Genomic DNA, 23,812 nt, shown 5'->3' with positions numbered 1-23,812 from the left:
GTTCTGCAGAATAGGTTATACTGTTGTATAACACTGTTTTCTTTTGTCACAGCTTGCAGGGCCGGTTTCAGTGGTGTCAGACCGGGTCCTGTGGCGTTTATGTGGTTTGGGTTATGGTCATTTGGGGGCCGTTTTTTTGCTCGCTGTTTTTGGCTGTGGACCTATTGGTGTCACAAAGGGAGTTGTTTCACGTTATTTGTTAACCACAGAGATAGGGGAAAGTGAACGAGGAAAGGCACAGCCACAGAGAGAAGGGCAGTGGGGACAGTGAAAGAGAAAACGTTCAGTCATGAGAAGGAGAAGAGGGGACAATGCCCCTTTGTCATGTGTGAAGGAGCAAAGGGGTCAGAGACAGGAAGCAGTGACGGAGAAAAGGGCAAGTGACAGTGAGAAGGAGCAAAAGAGACAGTAACAGAGAAAAAGGGACAGCTACACTGGGAAAGAGCAGGGGGACAGAGACGGAATACAGTGACAGAAAAAAGGGACATTAAGAAGTAGCACAGAGTACAGTGACAGTGGGGTGCTGGTTGACCCCTTCTGTGCAACAGCTTCTAATACAGCACTGGCCTGAGCTCAGTCACTGAATGGGGTTGAAATATCCCTAATGTTTACACTAATTTATTTTAGGACTGTCAGTGTCCTGCACCTCTCTGCCTCCCTCTGCATTTTTTTTTATTTTTTTTTTTGTGCACTCAAAGAGTTTCTGGATTTTTTTTGGCTGCTCTATAGTAAATGACACATGCAGAGACAGATCTTGTAATAGGGATGTTAGGGGTGGAATTTAGAGGGTGGGTTTTAAATTCAGTGATAGGTGGAACTAGATGTTCTTACACCTCCTAATCTGGGGGCTGTGCAGAGGATTTCAGCTGGACACAGAGAACCGGCTGCTTGACAGGGAGTCAGGATTTCACTGCTCTGGGGAAACTAGTGAGGGTGTTTATTCCACGAATGAGCTGTTTTTGCTGCCTGCGGGTTAATTGAGCGGGAGAAAGGGGCACAAGGGCAGGAAAGAAAGTATTTGTAGTAGTGAAGGAAAATTGGGGAGAGAATAAGCAAAAGGAGAAAAAGCAGTAGAGAGGTTTATATAGGAAGGGGTGGCAGATTTTAAGGGGTTAATTTGGAGAGTCAAATTGGTTACCTGTGACTTCAAGAGTCGAGGGTCAAAATAGTCACCTCAGGGCTGAGGGGGTCCAATCAGAACAAAGAGCGAGTGAAATTGGTGAGTAAGCGACAGAGTCAAACAACAAATCTTAGGTTTACAGACTTACTTGTTTATGGAGCCAAATTGGTGGGTGAAGGAGCTTGGAGAAAAGTGTGATAGACACAAACTGTGTCAGATAGGACAACAGGGAGTCAGAAGGGAGGCAGTGAGGAATCAAAGTTAATTCAGGGAGTCAGCTTGTTTACGCAACGGAGCCGATTTAAAGATTCCGGAGACCAGCAATTGTAGGAGCAAGGTTTTTGACTTAGGGGGTTATACTGCTAACTTTTGAGGTGAAAAGGAATCTGTTTTTTTTATGGCAAAAGATCCTAGACTCCTGCAGTTTGTGAATATAGGGGTTAAACAGTTGAGTTAGGGAGTCAAGTGGAGGCATAGCTCTCACCAGTCACTTATTGCTATGTCCCCTCTATGGCCGCTGCTCCCCATCTTTCTCCTCTTTCTCTCTACATCTGCCCTTCCCCGTGTCTCCCGCCGTCAGACCCCCAGTTGCCCACAGGTCTGTGAACTCTCCCGCTGCCCACGTCCCCAGGCACCCTGCCCAGGAGGCGAGGTGAGGGACTCCTGTGGGTGCTGCCCCGTGTGTGGGGCAGGGGAGGGTGAGGCCTGTGGGCAGCGGGGAGGATCCCCCTGCGGAGAGGGACTGGAGTGCGTCTTGCCCGGGCCAGAAGGGGCCGTAAGGAGGAGAGGGGGGGTGTGTGTCTGCAGTACCAGTGAGCCGGTGTGTGGAAGCGATGGGAGGACCTACAGAAACCTCTGCCACCTCAAGGTGGAGAACAGACGGGCGAGGCTGCTGAACTCCCCACTCGCCATCCACATCCAGAAGGGGCCATGTGACACAGGTAAGGAGGCATAGGGTTGGGGGCACGATATTAGAAGGGTCACCAACTTCCCATCATGGGCAGTAGGGTACATTATTGCGTTTATCGATGATGCCTCCTCAATCTGTATGATCTTTCCACCTCTACTCCTATGGAGAAAGAACTGCCTCCTTTCTCCATGTGATGCATCCACCTATTTCCTTGTCTCTGTCTCCACACTCCATACAATCTCTGAACTTCTAACCGTCCTCTCTGTTTGATTATCTACCTCTGCCCTCATTTGTTTCCAATCTCCTCTGTATGATTCCCCCACATCTACTCCTCTATGTACGATTCATGCACCTCTACTTCTCTGTCTGCTCTCTGTACAATTCATCCACTTCTACTCCTGTCTCTCCTCTCTGTGTGATGCCTCCACTTCTATCCCTTCTCTCTCTGTACAGTCTTTCCACCTCCACTCCTCCTCTCTTTTTCTCCTCTGTACAATTACTCCATCTCTTCGTCTCCCCTATCTGCTCTCTGTATTACTTCCCCGCCTTCCTTTTCTTTTTGTCACCATCCTCCTTATGACTCCATCCTCTTCCTTAGAGCCATTTACTCTCCATACAATAGATCTGTCCTTTTTACGCTCCTTGTCTCCTCTGCATGGTCCTTCCCCATACTTCTTTGTCTTTCCTCCACCTCCACTCCCCCTCTCCGCCTATACTATTCTTCTACTTCCTTTCTCTTCTGTCTTTCTGCTATTCAATATGCGGTGAAGTCGCTTCTCTATGCTGGACTAAAGTTCAGCTCAAATATAAATAAAAGGGGCTATCACCTTCTCCAGCAGAGGGAAACAGCCTCACCTCATATGGAATGAGCTTCTGTGTCTTCTCTCTCCATGTGATTCTCTCACCTACAGTCTGTGCTGGACACTCCCTTCTCTATTGAGCTCTTCAGGGTTAAGTTTTTGGACTATTCAATTCCTCAGTCCCAGACAGCATTACGATTTGCAACAAAAACAAGCGAAAGCACCCAGCTGTGTAACACCTTCTCTACCATTTGAAATGCGCGTTTTATAATATTAGATATTTAATATGTTAATTTAGCCCCAAATGCAACCCCCTCACAAAGTCCAAAGCCAAACCCCCCATGCATAGTTCTTGTTAGGGGAGCTCATTATGGTGTCAAGCCTAAATGAGATAATAATGCTGCAGTGATCCTAAACCATCAAATGTAAGGGCAAAAATAATTTGATAAGGGGTTTTGTCTCCGGGTTAGGCAGCTGCTTGGGGATTTGTAAACAAAAGATAAATGGTGCTCTGGGTTTGGTAAATAAAAAGTAGAGGTACTTCATAGCCCGGGTAAAATCACACTTAATTTGATATTAGTTATAGTAGTGTGTATTTCGGCTTCCGGACAGCTGTTACATGGCTGAGTGATCTCACTTTAGTCCCGGAGGTTGCGGTATTGCTTTTCTGTGTTGGTGCTGGAGGTGACAAGCTGTTTTCTGCAGGGTAAATACCTGTGTGTGTGTTTGTGAGTCAGTGTCATGTGGGAACATGCAGTGCACTATACATGTATGTGGGGGGATGAGGAGAGACGAGCAGGCTTGTGTGAGCCAAGTACACAAACGCAGCCTCTATAATGTCTGTCCAGCACAGCAGTTTAATCATTCTCTCTAAGGTTCAATTCTCTATGTTTCTACATGTTGCTCTGTAAGTAAAGAGTGACTCACTGTGTGTGCTCATTTGCATGTCATTACCCAGAATCCCTGGCTACAGTGGAAGTACTGTTTGCTAAGCGATAATGGGGAAAGACCGCGTTGCAGTCTGAGACATGCAAATACACCACAAGTGGTATTTTTATTTACTATCTATATACAGGTAAATCCAAATCTTCCTCACAGAAGCTGTCAAATGTTGGGCTGTAATCACTATGATGTGTGTGTGCCAACTCTGACCAATAGTCTGCACGTCTCACTCGTTTCATTTCATCTGATTTCTAGCTTTAGCATCTCATAGACATCAGCACAGTATACTGTAGCACAGGGGAGCGCAAACTTTTTGTGCTGCGCCCCCCTGTCTCTCTGCCCCGGCTCTCGCACCCCCTGCCTTCCTTCAGCCGCGTCAGATGACGCTGCGTGGGCGTGTGACGTCAGGTCACATGGTGCCGCGGCGTCTATTGACGCCGCGTTGCCATGGTGACGCAACACAAACGGCTGAATCCCGGTACGTAAACAGTTGCAGGGGCCTCACGCGATCCCCCGGCATTTAATTTAAATGCCTGGGGGAAGAGCGCGGGGCCTCTGCAACTGCCCGCGCCCCCCCAGCACAATCTCCCGCCCCCCCTGGGGGTCGCGCCCCCCACTTTGCGCACCGCTGCTGTAGCACATGAAGTGACAGAGCTGTGTGGAAAAGCCGCCTTCATTGTTCTTTATATCCCACTTATACAATAGGACTTTTTTTTATGGTCTGTATCTCAGTTTATAGGACGGAGCCTCCATCATATATTCCATTTACACAATAGGACTTTTCTCTGGTCGGTATTCCAGGTTATTGAATGAAGCCTCTGTCTGGATAATAATGAGAAAAGCGAAATAACTGGGAATATGGAAGAGAGCAAGGAGGGAATGAATGTTCCATTTTTAGATCTTTTTAGCAGAAATATTCTATAAATCTTTCTTTAATTCTGTCCCAGTAGATTCACTATAATCTTTAATACGTCTAACATTTTTGGCACTGTACCACTTTATTTTAAGCCCCTTTGATCACTGCATATAGAGGTCACATCATGCTCTTTTTCTACACCTTTTTACACAACTCCACTGCATAAATAAGACTTTGTAGAAGACTGGGCATATTTCCTGCACACCTTCCTTTATACAGTATGCTGCTGGTAAAAGGATTGGCCTTACACATATGGAAAACAAAAAACAGATCCTGCGCTCCTACCAATTGGTTTAAAATAAGACTTTAACTGGGATCTTTTCTTTTGGGAAACCTACATGTTAAGCTTTACTCAGCAAATGAACAGCTGTGATTTTTTTTTTGAAGGTTCCCATTACCCGAACAGCCTGAGATACAAGTTTAATTTCATAGCTGACGTGGTCCAGAGAATAGCACCAGCCGTGGTACATCTGGAACTGTTTAGAAGGTAATCCTACAATCATTATTTAATACACAAACAAACTCAATGTCTACTGTGTGTACTTGGGCACTTACTGTTGTAGTACAAATACAATGGAGCTGTTGCGTTACAGTGATACAGTAACAGAGACTTATCCCTGTTTAAATAAAGCAGCCTCAGAGCTCTGAGAATCCAGCAGAGAGATAGTTGATTGCAGCCACTCAATTAACTAGTCTCCACCTGGACTAATGAGAGCTCTGTAAAAAGCCTCATGTGAGACACAGGAGAGGGATTCCTTAGCTCACATTTGGGCTGACACAGAAAAGTAGAGAAGCCTGCACTCAAACACTGTCTTGAGCACAAAGGTGTGCTGGGATCAAGACATCCAGACACCTATATTTCCTGGACACAGAGGACCCAGGAACCTGCCAGAGACTGACATGGAGGGCCACCTGCTTAAGGTACTTCCTGAGACTTTGGGGTGATAGGCTGGTAATGGGAATATCCCTCCAGTCCTACAGATAGGGTCTGGGGATGTAAGTTAGCCCTTACATGGGATAGGGGTTTGCTATTTTGTTGTTTTTGTATGTTTTGCCTGGATAAAGGAACAGGCTCAATAAAGCCAAGATATAATGGAGACCGATGTAGGTGAAATTATATGTACCTCTGCACACGTCTCTTACTGATATATCTTTGTTTTTGTTAAACACATGAAGTACAGTATATATTTTTATTTTGGATTTTTTCTAAAGCACTACTCACCAAGAAACTCAGTACTAGAGCGTGCAGGAAACCCATCCCAGAACTACAAACAGGACCATAGGAGTTTTAACGGACAGTTCCTGTCCTGATGAGCTTACCATCTGTTTTGGTGCCTAAGGCACAGGGAGATAAATGGACTTGCCCAACGTCACAAGGAGCTGACACCAGGAATTGAACCAGGTTCCTCTTATTCAAATTCAGTGTCATTGTTTACAGTCAGTGTGTTTACTTAATTAGCCACTCTATCTCCACTGGTGATCAGGGCTAGCAACAGATTTTTTGGGGGCACAGGACAAATTTGAAGAATGGGACCTGTGACAGAGCGGCCTGTAGGCGAGGTCAGATTTTTGGGGTAAACCAAATGTTGAGTCGTTTTATTTCTCCACAAAACAGCAACCAAAACATTGGGGCTACTGTCCCTTTAAGGCAAAAACAAAATCATAAAACAAACACCTACACCATGTTAGGAGACTAAATGAACATTACTATCTATTACTATTACTACTATCTGTGCCGCCAGCTAAGCTGGTTACCAACCCCAAAACATATGAAAACAATATTAGGGAACAATATATAGTCTTATCTGACTGATGCTGGTCCGGCGTCTCCAATTTCTCCAGCTGCAGGCTTTGAAGTCCTGCTGCTCCCAGGAACGTCTTTTGCTTTATCCGTGCAGGCTTCTGCTGTGTGGGTCTTTGGGTTCCCCACTGTTGCCAGGCAAAATCTGCTGGTCAACAAGCCTGGATCCCTGCAGGTGGGAGCACTGTTGTCTGTGTTCCTCCAACAGGGACACTGACAGCAGCTACTTCCTGCTTTTTAACCCTTCTCAATCAGGAGTTACCATATCACCTGCAGGAAACCTGACACCTAGTTCAATCTCCTGCCCTATAAAGGGAGTTTCACTCCTTGACTAGCTTACAGGCCCCCACAAATGTTATGAAATAATGATACATCGGTTTATTTTGTCGTGTCATGTCTCTTTGCTCCCCCCTCCTCTGCCTCATGCTTTTCTCTCGCTTTCTCCACCTAGTGACTCTCTCACATACTTTGTCATTGCATCTTTTCCACTTGTGTCCTTGTTGTCCCCTTCTCTAGTGTAGTATCTTCTTTCCCCTCATGTCTTTCACTCTCTTACTTTAACCAATGTGTTGTTCTTCTTTAATTCCCCTAATGCATTTCTCAATTTCGTTTTCCCCTGCATGTGTCTCCTCTCCCGCAGCATTTCTTCCTCTCTACCCTCCCGCCAGCATATCTTTCTCTCTCCTCTACCTCCAGCATGTCTCACTCCAGCATGTCTTCCTGTCTGAGCCACAGCCGGCCTTAGGCCATGGCCAGGCTGGGAGCGAGCACACTTTCACTCGAGCGCCATACCGTGAGAGCTGGGGCGATTTGTGTCCAGCGTAGTTGTGCACGTGGGGAAAGGGGGGGGGGGCTGCCGGTGACGTCATATGAGCGGTTCACCCTCATTGGCTGAACTGCGAACATGTCCAGGTCAAGCGCGACAAATTCAAAAGAATTTGTCTTGCCAATTAGCTGAGCACGGAGCGCTCACGGGCATGTGCACGCGCACACTGGTCAAACACTTTGTCGCAATGTGTTTGATCATGCTGAGCGCCAGCGTGCTCTCAGCCTGGATGTATACAAAAATGGGAGATTGTTGATTGGAGCTTGGCTCATATGTATATTCACTTACAAGAGATAAAGCAGTTACAACCACTGGCTGGTGTGTGCCTCTTTAATGCAATGCGTGGCGGGCGATGTGCAGGAGAGGTGAACGGAGATGCAAGGGGGGGGGGGGGAGTGAACAGAGATGCAAGGGGGGTAAACGGAGATGCAAGGGGGGTGAACGGAGATGCAAGGGGGAGACAGGCTGGAGTGGGGAGAGAGAGAGAGACAGGCTGGAGTGGGGAGAGAGCAGAGGAAGAGAGAGGCTTGAGCGGGGAGAGAGCAGAGAGAGAGAGACAGGCTGGAGTGGGGAGAGAGACAGGCTGGAGTGGGGAGAGAGCAGAGAAAGACAGGCTAGAGTGAGGAGAGAGCAGAGAGAGAGAGACAGGCTGGAGTGGGGAGAGGGCTGAGAGAGAGACCCCACAGGTGCCAAGTAGATTTACACAGTGTAGAATGACCTAGCCGCACAAGAAAAATAAAAAAAAAGGGGGGGGGGGGGAGGAGAAAATATAGAGGTGTATGTCTATATATTATAATGGTGAGTGCTCAGAGATGCACTTACAATAAGTTAAGGATATTATAACTTTTATCCAATCACTGTAAGGACTTTACTTGGTTCTGACAGGATGTTATCTTGTTTGAATCTTTTAAACCACTTGGATTGCCGCTGGATCTTTTAGCTGCTTACACGGTAGATGTCTTCGTGCCAGTATAGTATCCAATGGATAAAGATTAAGACGTTTGAATTGTAGAACTATTTATTAAAAATCACCTAATCATTAAGGCATAAAAAGCTCACACGTGAGATAAAAGGCAGTGATGACGAGACACAGCTATATGAGTCGAATATTGTATTGACTCCCTTGCGATGTCAATCTTGAAATCAACATTAATGTCCCATATTAGTTAGTATTCCTTTAGGGGGTTTGTTTCACACCCACATGGTTACCACTAGTGAAGTACACACTCAAGGGTATTTTCAAACTATCAGGTAACTGTATCCTTAGCAGAAAGAAACTTGTGGGAAGCGCAGATGTCACCGTATGTGGAGAAAAAAATATATATAGTGTAGTATGTTCTACAGGAAAAAACAACTTCAAAAATCACAAGTGGGGACTCACAATTTCTCAATAAAATACCAGCAGTGTGTATGTACTACATACACTGCTGGTATTTTATTGAGAAATTGTGAGTCCCCACTTGTGATTTTTGAAGTTGTTTTTTCCTGTAGAACATACTACACTATATATATATTTTTTTCTCCACATACGGTGACATCTGCGCTTCCCACAAGTTTCTTTCTGCAATCAACAAAAGGAGGAATTGGATCTTCTCCTTAAGGGTTAAGCTGCGAAGTTCACTGGTTTATTCATTTAAATCATTTCACTTTATTTATTAAGCACTTTTTAAGGTTTTATCATAACCCTGCACCTCTATTAGAAGCGCCTCACACCCCCCCCCCTTTTTTTTTTTTTTGCAACTGTATCCTTATTTGTGTTATAATGATATAGTTTTCCATATGTTTATTAAGAGGATTCTCCTCTCACACTGGTTACCCTCTCAGGTCTGAGCAATGTACTTTATAGTATTGCACATACACACAGATATATCTATATACATAGATAAATAAAAGGGTCGGCCCAATGAGATGTTAACATTAAGTTGATTATATGTGTTAAGGTTTTCCAGTGCAAGTAGAATTGCCGCTTTAAATTGCTTGTTTCAAAGGTGTCACATTAATGAGTACTTTCGCTGGCAGGTCTCCGTTCACGGGTCAGGAGATGGCCGTGTCCAGTGGCTCAGGATTTATCGTGTCTGAAGACGGCCTCATTGTGACCAACGCTCACGTGCTCACAAACAAGCAGCGCATTAAGGTGGAGGTGAAAGACGGTGCTCATTATGATGCCAAAGTGAAGGATATCGACCAGAAACTGGACATAGCACTGATCAAGATCGACCCAGATGTAAGTGTTGTAGAATCTCTAACTACAGCTCCTCCTATTGCTTCATATAACCCTCCCTATAACTCATCATATTGTTCTTGTAACAGGAACTTATCCCTGTTTAAATAAAGCAGCCTCAGAGCTCTGAGAATCCAGCAGACAGATAGCAGCCACTCAATTAACTAGTTTCCACCTGGACTAATGAGAGCTCTTTAAAAAGCCTGATGTGAGAAACAGGAGAGAGATTTCTTAGCTCACATTTGGGCTGACTGAAGGAGAGCAGAGAAGCCTGCACACAGACACTGTCTTGAGCACAAAGGCTGTGCTGAGATCAAGATACCCAGAGATCTATATTTCCTGGACACAGAGGACCCAGGAACCTGCTAGAAACTGACATGGAGGGCCACCTGCTTAAGGTACCTCCTGAGACTTTGGGGTGATAGGCTGGTAATGGGAATATCCCTCCAGTCCTGCAGATAGGATCTGGGGAAGTAAGTTAGCCCATACAAAGGGATAGAGGTTTGTTATTTTGTTGTTTTTGTATGTTTTGACTGGATAAATAAAGCTCAATAAAGCCAAGATATAATTTCACCCAAATCTCCATTATATGTACCTCTGCCCACATCTCTCACAGTTCCATATAGCCCCTCCCTATAACTTTTCATATTGCTCCATATAACCCGTCACTCAGCGGCGGATTTACAAATCCGTCGCCCTTAAACACTTGCTTGTGTCTGCCACCTGTGCCCGCCACCCTGCTTCTCCTTCAGAATCCAGTGTCAAATTATACGGTGGATGTCACCAACGTGGCGTCGCATGGCACCACGTCACGGTTGCAATGGCAACGAGACACTGTGTGACGACGTTTGTGATGTCCGGGGCATCATTTGATGCTCGATTTGGAAGGAGAAGCATGACGGCAGAACAGAGGCGGCAGGCACAGGTAAATAAGTCCCTTCCCATAAGGTCCGATAGGTCCAAGAAGGTGGCAAATGGGGGCGGCCAAAATGTTGCCACCTTAGGCCCGGGCCTAATGGGAAATCTGATACTGCCCTCACTATAACTCTTCCTATTGCTCCATATAACATCTCCATATAACTCCTCCTATATCTCCATATAACCCCTCTCTATAACTCCTCCTATTGCTCCATATAACCGGTCTCTATAACTCCTCCTATTGCTCCATATAACTCCTCCTATATCTCCATATAACCCCTCTCTATAACTCCTCCTATTGCTCCATATAAGCCCCCCCTATAACTCCTCCAATTGCTCCATATAACCCCTCTTTATATCTCACTCAGGCCCCTCTCCCAGTTCTGATGCTGGGCAGATCTTCTGACCTCAGACCGGGAGAGTTTGTGGTTGCTCTGGGAAGTCCCTTCTCCCTACAGAACACAGTCACCACAGGCATCATCAGCACGACGCAGCGAGGGGGTAAGGAGCTGGGACTGAAAGACTCTGACATGGATTACATCCAGACAGACGCCATCATTAATGTGAGTCTGTAAAAAAGGTTCTATCAATAATAACAGTAATATACCGTATCTTTTTAGCATTATTATGAATTGGTTATGGGTTTATGTACATTCTCAGTGATGACATCATAATGTGTTTTCAGGTTGATGTCGTTGTCACGCATGATGTCAGCTACAATCCATAAACTCATATTTCCTCATTTTGACCCATATTTGGTAAGCAGTCTTCTGCTATTTACTTGAATAGGATGTAAGGTGTCTTCCAGCGCAGGAAGTTATCTTATGGCAGAAGACTGCTTAGTAAATATGGCCCTTTATATGTTAGGTATTTCTGACTGATAATAGTTTCCACTATAGCCGTGTAACTCCTTGTCACGTATGGCATACCTGTGAGCATGTGACTTGTATATAGGACAAGGGGTGATACACAGCTATCTAGCTGACCCACTTTTCACCTTCCGCAAAGGTACCTCAAATGAACAATACCTCCCCTCAATGCATCCCAATATACCGTCCGTCAAAAACGACACACCTGTGAGTACATGACCTGCATACGGAACAAGAGTTTATACACACAGCTAACTTTACACCTTCCGCAAAGGTCCCTCAAATGAATAATATATACCCTCTTTACGCCACAATATATCTTTAATCGGCTGCCCCCACCAAAGTGTTAGAAGATGTACGTTCAGAGCCTTTGGTCTCTGTTTATAATTTAACATATGCATTTAAAACACAAAAATCTTACCTTGCAAAATGTGTCCGAAAATGTAATTTACCCTTTACAAAGCGTGCAATCAGAGCCGAAAGTACAACTTATTAAATCTAAACTTTAATATACAAAAAGTACAGTTCTTAGGTTACAGAAAAAGATTATTACAGGAACATACACTATAACGAAGGAAGAAGAAACACCTAGCGCACCTTGGGGGAGTAAAAATGTGCATTTAAACAGAATTAAAAAGTAAGTGAAAACTTACAATTGAGATTTTGTACAGTAGGTAGATTCTGAATCACTGTTCATCTGGCCGGTAGGACGCTAGGGAGTTGCGGTACTGAGTGACTTCATGTCCCGCACGCTGTTCTGCCCGCAGACCAGACTAACTCCCAATACTGAGGTGGAAAGTGAGTAACCACGCACCCGCAGTAGTGAGAGCGTGCCCAGAGTGTGGATTTGGTAGCGTGGTCAAGGCCAGGGGTACCAGGGTAGGTAGTGTACTTGCCAGATCTGGGCGTAGAGAAGGTGCCGTAGTAGGGTCCGAAGCCAGAGATCGAGGATAACAGAGTTCCGAGTAGTAGATGTCCAAGTGCCGAGTTCGAGGGGGTCCGAGAGGTAATCGTGGTCGAGTGGAAGCCGATGTCGTAGAGCCAGAGAGGGTAGGAAGACAAGCCGGTTCGGTAACGAAGCTGAAACAGAGAGAGAGCTAGGCACAGCATGAAACAGCACTAGGCAGACAAACTATGCAGAGCGAGGTTGGAGAGGAATCACAGGGGTAATAAAGTGAGGAGAGCCAATGGGAGGAAGGGGCAGAGCAGAGGCGCGCCCAGGAGCCCTTTGTGATAGGGTACGGGTTAATGGCGTGGTTTGCTGCAGGTGTGTGGTAGGAGGACGCGAGCCTGAGAGCTGAGATGACCGGGGGGTGGAGTTACACGGCCGGTGCAGTGCATAAATTAAGTTGAGAGGCGCGCGCCCTGTAAGAGGAGCGGGCGCGTGTCCAGCGTCGGCGGCGTGCAAGAGAGCCGCGGGGGGGGCGGAGGAAGGGGCCGTGATGCCGAGCAGGGGCGGAGACCGCAGCCAGCGGTACAGGTAAGGAAGGGCAGCGCCGAGGGTGGCGTGTGCCCTGATTCCTGACAGACAGGTTTCCTATAGTCTGTTCAGTTAATCCGGCACTTCTTAGTTGCGTCTATAGCTGGGATTTCCGGCAGAGAGGGTGCTGACGTATCTCTGAGAGCAACGTCAGGCACTGGACACGATCAGCTGTGCAGTAACTGCTACAGGTTTCACACAAATCTGTGCTTCATCAGGGTGGTTCACCATCACCTTCTCAAAGACCTCGAATGAGCCTCACTAATAAATATGAGTACTTTTACATGAAAATGTATTGCATGGTGCCATCTATATGAAGTTATACAAATTAAGAGCATGGTTTATTATCAGAGGTGGGTGATAGAAACCCTCTTGATTTACAATATGATGAATTAACTTTCATTGTCTTCTTTTACAGTACGGGAATTCTGGAGGACCACTTGTAAATCTGGTAAGTGTCAACTTCAGTCTGTTTTCCGTTTCATTGGGGGGAGGGGGGGGGGGATGGTACGGTCATTACTGTAGTCCTGGGCCCCAGGAAATCTGTTTGCGACCCTGCCTGATTGACATTAGATATTAAAACAAAACGTCAGGCAGGCTGTTCTGAGCCTGCCCATATATTGCGACACCAGTACAGGCAGAAATAATTTTGCTGGTGCTTCAAAGTTCCCTTACATGCTACAGCTGTCAGTGCAGAAAGCAAATATCCTGTTATTCTGCACATACAAGAGCCTCATTTCCAGGACTTATACAAATCGAGTGCTCTTATTGGGAAAGCTTGATGTCATGGAAACACTAAATCCACAAATCCATGGTGGAGCACAGTGCTTGGAGGGACTGTGCCTTATATCTATTCTTTCTGTGACATATGTAGTAACATTTTGAGTCAAGTGGCTTAATAAAGTAGTAGTACTGTTACTGATTTAAAAAAGATCGCCAATTATTAAGTAAAGTAGTGTTGCAGGTGTTAAATTAAAATGTAATGGTTCTTTCGAGTGTGAAATAAAAAAAAAATAGTGGTACTCTGAGTGTGTAAATACAAACTAGTGACTTATGGATGTGAAAATAATAAGTATTGCCCTCTAATACTATCACTCTTTGACTACTATGTATAAGTTTGAATTAAACGTAGAATAGAGATAATGTTTCTCTGACTGCCCCATGTCTGCTCTCCCCACAGGACGGGGAGGTTATAGGTATAAACACATTAAAGGTGACCGCAGGAATATCGTTTGCTATCCCGTCTGACCGTATTAGGCAGTTCCTGGCTGAATCCCATGACAGACAGCTTAAGGGTAAGGTATTTATTATTAACATTTGATTTGAATGTATTTTGATACGTGGCCATTTGGCCTCTACGTATAATATTAGGCCACGATAACCCAACTCTTGAGTGTCTCATTGCCCTTCCAACTAAGGAAGGAATTTAATAATGTTTGGGGTAATAACAGGCCTGTTAGAAATAGTGCGGCCGCGGTGGCTTCCCCCCCCTCTCCTCCGCCTCCCTCCCGAGTCCGCTCTCCCCCTCCCGAGTCTGCTCTCCCCCCCGAGCCCGCTCTCAGGACTGCAGGGTAGGAGCGCGCTCTAGCAGTGAGGCACTTCCGTGCCTGCTTCTTGCTAGAGCAAGCGAGGTAGGCATATCGGGGGGGGGGGGTGATTTGAGGTGCGTGCAGGGGGGGGGGGGTGATTTGAGGTGCATGGAGGGTAATTTGAGGTGCAGGGAGGGTGGTATGAGGTGCAGGGAGGGTGGTATGAGGTGCAGGGGAGAGAGGTGTGATGCAGGGGGGGGGAGAGTGATGTGAGATGTAGGGGGGAGAATGATGTGAGGTGCAGGGGGAGAGAGTGATGTGATGCAGGGGGGGAGAGTGATGTGAGATGTAGGGGGGAGAGTGATGTGAGGTGCAGGGGGGGAGAGTGATGTGAGGTGCAGGGGGGGCTAGAGTGATGTGAGATGCAAGGGGGGAGAGTGATGTGAGATGCAGGGGGGGAGAGTGATGTGAGATGCAGGAAGGGGGGAGTGATGTGAGATGCAGGGGGGGAGAGTGATGTGAGAGATTTTGAAATATGGAATAAAATATGCATATCCTGTAAATTTCTGGGCTTTGACCGTAAATAATGAGGGAATGAATAGGACTCAAAGCATTTTATAAGGTATGGAAACAAGTGAAAACCAGAGATGTAATAGGGTCTTAAATGTTATAGAGTGGGAAGAATAGCCTTGGCAGATTGTATGTGACTGAGTGCTCCTTATATTGGAGGAACACAAAGGGATCTTATGGGGTTCGGACATTAGAGATGATGGGTCATATTTACTAAATGGTGCTATTCCATTAAATACCATATGGCCATATTGAAGTGAATGGGCGAGACATTGTCTACCAGCTATGAAAGGTGTCCCATTGAATAGCAGCACTTAGTGAATATGGCCCCAAATATGGGGATATATTACGGTCTGAGCTTTTATAGGAAGACGGGCAGATTGTATGGGATGGCGGGTCCTTATTCCTACACTTCAGTGATGTATCTGCCCTACAGGAAAGACGCTTCCCAAGAAGAAATACATGGGAGTCCGGATGCTTCAGCTCTCATCAAAGTAAGCGTTCCTGTCATATATGTTCAGAGTTGGCACCATGGATCTCAAATCAACCGTGTAGACGACTGACTGTGACCAGATTTCTCTTGAGTGGGGCAGAAAAGGGAAAGAGACAGTAGTATGGAGAAATGTTGGACATGCGGACAGGAATAGGGAGAGAAGAGGGGACAGAGCAGAAACGGGGCAATGACAGAGAAAAGGGACAGAAACAGTGAGATGGAGTAGAGGGGACAAGGGACAGGCGATCAAATGCAAATATCTGATTTCTGAGGAATGACAAAAATATAAACAGATCCTGAAATATTTTTCAAGTGTTTTCATTTTCTAGCTTTTTCTCCCCAACTTTTTTTTGGGGAGGGAATATCTTGGCACATCCTTTAACTGTTTGCAAACGTCTCTTCTTCCCAGTCTAATTCGTGAGCTCAAAGTGCGTGATAAAGATTTCCCCGACGTCAACTCTGGAGTTTACGTATTTGAAGTAATTTCAGGAACAGCGGCTGCAAGGTAACCACAAACTGAGGTTCTGAAAGTCTCAAAGTCACATATCCAGAACAACATACAGATGCAACTGTCGGTTTTGGCCCAGATTCTGAGGAATTCCATGAACATGTCGGGGAAAATCCTCAGCATAGTCCATGGACGCTGTAATGGCCCATCGGATTAACACAGCGGGGGTCTCTGCATTTGAATGGGACTCACCCTGTGTGAATCCTACCGGGCTGCGGGTCCCATTCAAACGCAGGGACCCCCACTGTGTAAATCCGATGGGTCATTACAGCGTCTATGGACTATGCTGCAAAATGTTTTCGAGATGCTTGTGAATTTTCCTCACACGCTGGCTCAAAACCGGCAGTTGCCTTTTTTACCCACCATTACTTAAAATGTGTATGGTATTATATATATATATATATATATATATATATATATATATATATATATATATATATATATACAGTGTTCGACAAACCTATACATTTACATGCCCCGGGCGAGTGGATTTAACATCGTGGCGAGCTCCTATTGACCCAAGCAGTACACGTGTGGTACTAGGTGGCGAGTAGATTTTTTGGTGATTTGTCGACCACTGTGTATATGTATGTATGTATGTATGTATGTATGTATGTATGTATGTATGTATGTATGTATGTATGTATGTATGTATATATATGTATATGTATGTATGTGTGTATATATATATATATATATATATATATATATATATATATATATATATATATATATATATATATACATACATACATATATACATATAGAGGTATCAGTATCAAAAAATAAATAGATGATACCGTTCTGTGGCTAACGAAATGCTTTTATTTGTGCGAGCTTTCGAGATACACTGATCACTTCTTCCGGCGATGTTACAATGAATGAAGCAAATGGTATACTTAAAAACAGTGTCTCTTGGAATGTTATCTGTGCTGTTCCTTCCCCTGGTGTGAATGTGTTTTATGGCTAGAGGTGTCAAAAGGGTACTGAAAGCAAGTGAAGAAAGAGTGCGTATGTGTATCAGTGTGAATAAAAATGAATGGAGAGCCCACAGTATATACAGTGCTTTACACAAGGTGTGTGTGGAGTGGGAGTGGATATAAATGGTGTGGGCGGGTGTGGAAATGTGAGAGTTTGCCATACTCAAAGGTAATCTTAAAACCCCGAAAGAGAGACGGTTGCATGAATACAAATTTATGCAACTGTTCGAGACACTTAGCAGTGGCCTAAACAGAGATCGAAATTCTATGAGTCATTACTGACAGTAGTGAACTCTCGTCCCATGAGCGCTAAAGGCCATGTCTGTACATACTGTGCTATATGTATGCACACACAGCTGTCTCTCACACATACTAATACTCCTTGGTTTTCCATCCCTATACACCTATAGGGACCACTAAGTATCCACACACACTTTTAGTTGTGCTACAAACTCTCACATTTCCACACCCACCCACACCATTTATATCCACTCCCACTCCACACACACCTTGTGTAAAGCACTGTATATACTGTGGGCTCTCCATTCATTTTTATTCACACTGATACACATACACACTCTTTCTTCACTTGGTTTCAGTACCCTTTTGACACCTCTAGCCATAAAACACATCCACACCGGGGGAAGGAACAGCACAGATAACATTCCAAGAGACACTGTTTTTAATTATACCTTTTGCTTCATTCATTGTAACATCGCCGGAAGAAGAGATCAGTGTATCTCGAAAGCTCGCACAAATAAAAGCATTTCGTTAGCCACAGAACGGTATCATCTATTTATTTTTTGATTAAATATATATATATATACACATATATACACACACACACACACACACACACACACACACACACACACAAAAGACTGTTCATGGTCCCAAGGCTCAACAAAGTATCCGCCCGTTCCTCCTTCTCTTACCGTGCACCCCAAAACTGGAACAACCTACCAGAGACTCTCACATCCACCACCAGTTTAAGTTCTTTCAAATCTAAGGCTGTCTCACATTTTAATCTGGTCTGTAACTGTTACATACGCCCATAATATATATTATCTTTAACTGTGCATGCAGTGTCTTACATATAATGTATACCCTGTTCATTTATGTAACTGTATTTGTAACCATGTATTATTTGTCTTAACGCTGTGCCCAGGACATACTTGAAAACGAGAGGTAACTCTCAATGTATTACTTCCTGGTAAAATATTTTATAAATAAATAAATATATATATACATATACACATTTACACTACCTTAACAATAACTGTACCTAAATACTGGCCACAGTGAAATATCAGTGATATGCAGCGGTGCTACAGGGAAGGGAAATATATGAAAACAACAACAAAGATCCCTATAAGAAGCACACAGGTATATGAAGAAGATAACAAAGTTTATTATAAAAGCAGGGGAGAAAAGAAGATAAAATGGAGGGGGATATATACCCACAATCTGGAGGGAACAGAACTAAAGGGCAAAGGTTTGGCTGTGATAGTGTCTGAGAATCAGAATACAAGATCAAAAGCCCAATGGGGTCTAATAATAAAGGTGTGACTAGCAGATGGAAGCGAGACCGGCCATCACCTGTGAGTTGTATCAGCTGGGTTTTGGCGCGATTTTTAAATAATGTGTGTGTATAGAGTCTGCGTTCCCCTGCCATGCCAGCACTTCCAATTGAAGACCAGTTCAGGTCGAAACGCGTAGGAGTGGGAGTCTGGCAGGGGGACTCATATTCCTTTCATCTGGCATCAGGGACCACCCGCAGAATATACTTTCACTTCTGCTTATTGGTGACGTATTCAGGAACTCGCATTACTTTTGGACTGTTATTCTCATGCCTAGGAATTGAAGGCTTCAGCTAGAGTTTTTACTCTTATAGCCTCTGATGATTTTCTCTTCATGAATTTGGCCTCCGGCCTCCATCATGTCATTGCTTTTGGCTGCATGTTTTGATGTGTTCTATACTCAGGCAGTTATTGAGCACAATTACCATCTTGTCTGTCTATTGTGCATGCACACCTTTATCATTAGACCCCGTTGGGCTTTTGATCTTGTATTCTGATTTTCAGACACTATCATAGCCAAACCTTTGCCCTTTAGTTCCGTTCCCTCCAGATTGTGGGTATATATCCCCCTCCATTTTATCTTCTTTTCTTCCCTGTTTTTATGGTTCATAAATAAACTTTGTTATCTTCTTCTTATACCTGTATGTATTTATGTATATATATATATATATATATATATATATATATATATATATATATATACACACACACACACACACACACCACATATATACATACATACATATATACATATACACACACACACACACACACATATATATATATACACACACACACCACTTTCCCCCACCCCCTGGGAGATATGGCAGCTAACTTGTGTGTGGTGCGTTACCTGTGGCTCACAGGAGAGCCGTGCCTCCATTGCTGGGAGCCTGGGGTGTGTCAGATCCATCTGGTGACAGCGCCTCCACCTGTACGGGATCCTACTATATGGGATAACCCCATTACAGGACCCCATGCAATAAAACACACACTGCTAAGAGTAACAGTTTTACTGTATGCAATAGAAAAATCACAATTCAAAATACCACCAACTAGGCCACGCACGGCCGTACCCTCCAGTACCTTACCACACCTGGATATAGTCCCCAAATTCCCGGGGGACCATTGGGCACCCAACCACCCTGGTGTCCACAAGTAGCTATTCCCACCCAAGTGTGTGAGACAGCGCTGCCCCACTAGCGTGTGTACAGTTGGTGCACTTGTTGTACCTGCAGGGTGCTCCGGCACCCGGTAGAGTAGACTGCAGACGAAGGCCGTACGGTCCCACGCCGTCAGCGATGAGTCCGCCTCCGCATTGTGGTGGTGGTGTCCGGCAGGAGTGTCCCACCATTACAGTCTCTCACAAGATGGTGGTCTGGTCCCAGACCACGAAGCGCCAGTCCACAGCCGCGTCCTGGCTGTATACCTAAACTGATGATGCTAAGCGGGGCAATGTCCCTGTCTAAGGGGGCAAGTCCCTATCGAAATCACAAGCTGTGTGGGAGTCGGACCTAACAGGGGATCTCGGGCCTATTGCAGGGGCCACTAACACCCTGCACATACACACCCTACCCCTCTGATGTCCCAGCTCCGACTGGCGTGGTCCAAGCGTGCAAATTGTATCTGTATCTGTGGTGCAGAGAATCTCAGAACCCTATTGGATGCCTTGGCCCACGTGATGCTCAACCCCATGGCCTTCTGGGGGCTTTAGTCCCCGCGGAGCCCTCTCTAAACTTGCCGCCTGACTATGGAGGGACACTGCACCGGATCTTGCACATGCGCGATTTGATGCAAGATGGCGGCGCCCAGTGGAATAGGGCCGTCGCGGAGCCTCCAGTGCACCGGAGCGCTTCTTAATTGCCCACACTGCCTCCTGAACCTCCCAGCACTCGCACAGTCCCGGAGGTAAGGGGACCCCAGGGGGAACCCTGATATAGATATAGATCTGGAAGAACAAGCGCAACATAGAGCGCCCCAAAATAGTGTAATATAATTTTTTTTATTCAAATGGAAACAGTAATGCCCTCACAGAAGGGCTATTGTTATCTAGCATGTCGAAGTCACTTGTGGTCTCCAAATGTGTAGGTTTAGACGCCCCTAATAAATCAGTAATGTTTTATTATTTTTCTATACTGTATTGAAGCAGGGAGTCTCCAGAGCTGAACCCCACTCATTTTAACTCTCAGGACCCCCTGCTTCCAGAGATACACTCCTCCATAGGGAGTGCCGGTAGCCAATCCGCTGGGCCAACGTGGTGTTGCGTGCTAGCTTTAAAACTCAGCCAGTGTGGCATCCGCCACCCTCTATGGAGGTGTGTATCTCCGGAAGCAGGGCATCTCCGGAAGTTGAAATGAATGAGGTTCACCTCCGGAGATCCCCTGGTTCAATACAGTATATAAAAGTAATCAAACATTAGATTGCTGGAAGAGCTGCTCAGGAAGATACAGAGAGAGACGGCTTCTCTCTGGGCAGCTATTACAGACTGTATGGCCTGGGACGATAAACACTGCTCTAATCCTCCCGGGCTACAAAATGTACCGCTCTCGGGGGTCGCGGACCAACCGCAGATTTCAGCCTGTAGGTCTGCGGTCACGGAGGCAGTAAATATTACTACATCAGTACACTTTCTCATTTGCTGTGGGCCAAGAGAACCACTCTCTGCAAGCAGCACCAGATTCCCCCTCACATCGCGCATATGGACTAATTAGTGGACTAACACCTGGACTTACTAACTACATTAAGTTTACTTACAGATATGGTTTTTATTAACCCTTTGCACAAACTTTATCTGATTAATAAATATATTATTTTAATTCCATTACATATTGGTTTTTCCTTTTTCTAATAGCCCATTACAAACTGGGTTACCCAGTGCCTCATTACTTTTCTCTTTTTATGTTTATATACATAAATGAAGATTTAAATGTATAAAGTTTTGCATGATATATCTTATTTTCATGGCTGGGTCTATTCCTGAACAGTCCTATATCTCCCCCCTGTAGCGCGGGTATGAAGGATCATGACGTCATTATCAGCATTAATGGGAAGATGGTGAGCAGCACGGAGGAAGTGAGTGAAGCCGTGCGGACCAGTGAGACGCTGTCTATAGTGGTGCGCCGGGGGAACGAGGACATGATCCTCAACGTGGTGCCTGAAGAGATGGGCTAGAATCCATCCCCGCCCTCTGAAGTGCGGACGTCCCCACTCATCATCAGGACCTCTAATCTCATCACAACTGGTGCCCCCTGCACAGAATTCTCAGGCTCGGAACTCTTTGATTGGCTCAGACTCTGAGCTCTTTCAGTGGCTGAACTTTTCTGCCAGATCCTTGAAATGTTCCATGCACCAGCAGTTTTGGGCCGGGGGGGGTGGGGGTGGGGGGGCTCGCGAGCTATAGAGAACAATAGTAGGGACCACCCCCACACAGATGCAATATAAAACTGAACGGAATATAACCCCGTTGGGTGCGTTTTAAACGCAACTGCTTGCATTTTGTAAAAACTAATGTTCTGGGGAAGCAGTAGGTTTTCAGATTGTAACCCTTAGAGCCGAACACCAAAATGGCCAACAACAAATCCCGCAGATAACATGATACATATTAATAGTGGACAGTTAAGGGATCAGACCTATATGAAGTACAGAAAAAATGCTACCGCAATTCTACACAGAAAATTCACAATTGTGGCCATATTTAAGAGGCTGCATCAAAATGATTTGATGTTGATATTTCTGTGAAATTGGGAACTGTTGGAGGATGTAACAGTGACATTTGAGGTAAGGGTGAAAAAATGAAAGTAAAGGGGATGGGTAGAATGGAAAGCATTTTTTGAACTGTTTAAGTGGGATTTGTGCTAAGGAGAACTTAATTTGAATACTAGACTGAGGTGTCTCTACATACGACCATCTTGGAACTGTAAAGACCACAAAAGAGTACAGAGTACACCACAAGATAGAAATCCCATGAGTACATTTGCATGTTTTCTATAGGTCCCCATTCACTGTTTCATTCACTGCAGTAAGGTTGCAGAAAAGGATTCTGGGAAGTGACATGCAAATGGGCACTCTGGCTGTGTCACTTGTAGCTTTCCAAATGCAGGGGGAGATGCTGGGAGAAGGTAAGCGAGTTACAGAGGCCTCACACTTTTCCCCCCACAATCAGTTTAATTTTTGTGGAGGAGAGCGTGGGGCCTCTTTAATCGCAGGACTCGGACCGACATCACGCCGGCCCTGCTTCCCATCTATATTGTATATGGATGTTGTTTAGACCTTTTGTCTGCTGCATTAATCAGCTTAGGCAGTTAGCCATTGGACAAAGACGTTCAGAAAGGCAAAAGCTTTAGGGAATCCATGTACAAAATGGATAGAAAGCTAAATGTAACACACCCAATAACTGCTCATTTGCATATCTCTACTCAGATTCCTTGTCAGCATCTTAACCCGTTTGTGACATGGGTGAGGTGAATTGAAGACATGCAGATACACTTACGAGTCCTCTTAATTGCAATCCTGACACTGCAGAAGCTGCGGGGGGCTGAGATTCCACACAAACCCTTCTTGTTTCTGCTTCTCCTGGAAAAGCACAAATGTATTCTCTCCAACCAGTTTTCCGAAAAGCCAGAGTCTTCCCTGAAAACAGAGACAGTGGTTAGCAAGGAGTGTTAACAGGCTACCACCTTCCAGTGTCAGCATCGCAGATCCTTTATGCATTTTGAAAACCTACTAGTGTTTACGTGCAAATGAACCCATAGCAGTGATATTGCGGGTAAAAAAAACAAAACCATGTCATTAACATTTGTATGTAAAATGTCTTTTTTTTTCAACTATATTGTATTATTCAATTAATATATATTGCTTGTCCGGATACAATATCCCAAATTACGCTGAATAAGCAATTTCAGCCATAAAGCAGCTGCTGAATTATAGAGTGAAACACATTATTCCCTTTGAAAATGACCATGCTGCACTCTATACTTATGTGGAGTATCTATTTACACTGATAACGAACTTGCTGCATTGTATAATGATGATGAGTATATCTATACACCTCCAGATTCTGATAATGAACATGCTGCACTGTATAATGACGACAAGTATCTCTATATACTTCCAGCCCCTGGTAATGGACATGCTGCACTGTATAATGATGTCTATACACTTCCACCTCATGATAATGAGCATGCTCCACTGTATAATAATAATAATAATTAGGTCTATACACCTCCAGTCCCTGATAATGAACAGGTGGCACTGTATATTGATGGAGAGTATCTCTATACACTTCCAGACCCCAATAATTAACAAACATGCTGCACTGCATAATGATGCCGAGTATCTCTATACACTCTC

The 23,812-nt window shown here is 44.9% G+C and overlaps 1 protein-coding gene across 1 annotated transcript; it reads left to right on the top strand.

The window, feature by feature from the left end:
* The first annotated feature begins 840 nt into the window (after positions 1–840).
* Positions 841–23,286, top strand: HTRA4 (HtrA serine peptidase 4). Its single transcript, XM_075601209.1, has 9 exons — positions 841–2,061; positions 5,076–5,175; positions 9,335–9,539; positions 10,823–11,017; positions 13,222–13,254; positions 13,984–14,098; positions 15,339–15,396; positions 15,805–15,900; positions 21,469–23,286. Exons 1-9 carry the CDS (start codon positions 1,620–1,622, stop codon positions 21,632–21,634), a joined length of 1,410 nt encoding a protein of 469 aa, XP_075457324.1. The 5' UTR covers positions 841–1,619; the 3' UTR covers positions 21,635–23,286.
* Positions 23,287–23,812: the final 526 nt, after the last annotated feature.

This window comes from Ascaphus truei, chromosome 5 (genome assembly GCF_040206685.1).
Source record: "Ascaphus truei isolate aAscTru1 chromosome 5, aAscTru1.hap1, whole genome shotgun sequence".
Lineage (NCBI taxonomy): Eukaryota > Metazoa > Chordata > Amphibia > Anura > Ascaphidae > Ascaphus > Ascaphus truei.
Note: the sequence above shows the minus strand (reverse complement) of the source record. Positions and strands in the feature narration are given on the sequence as shown.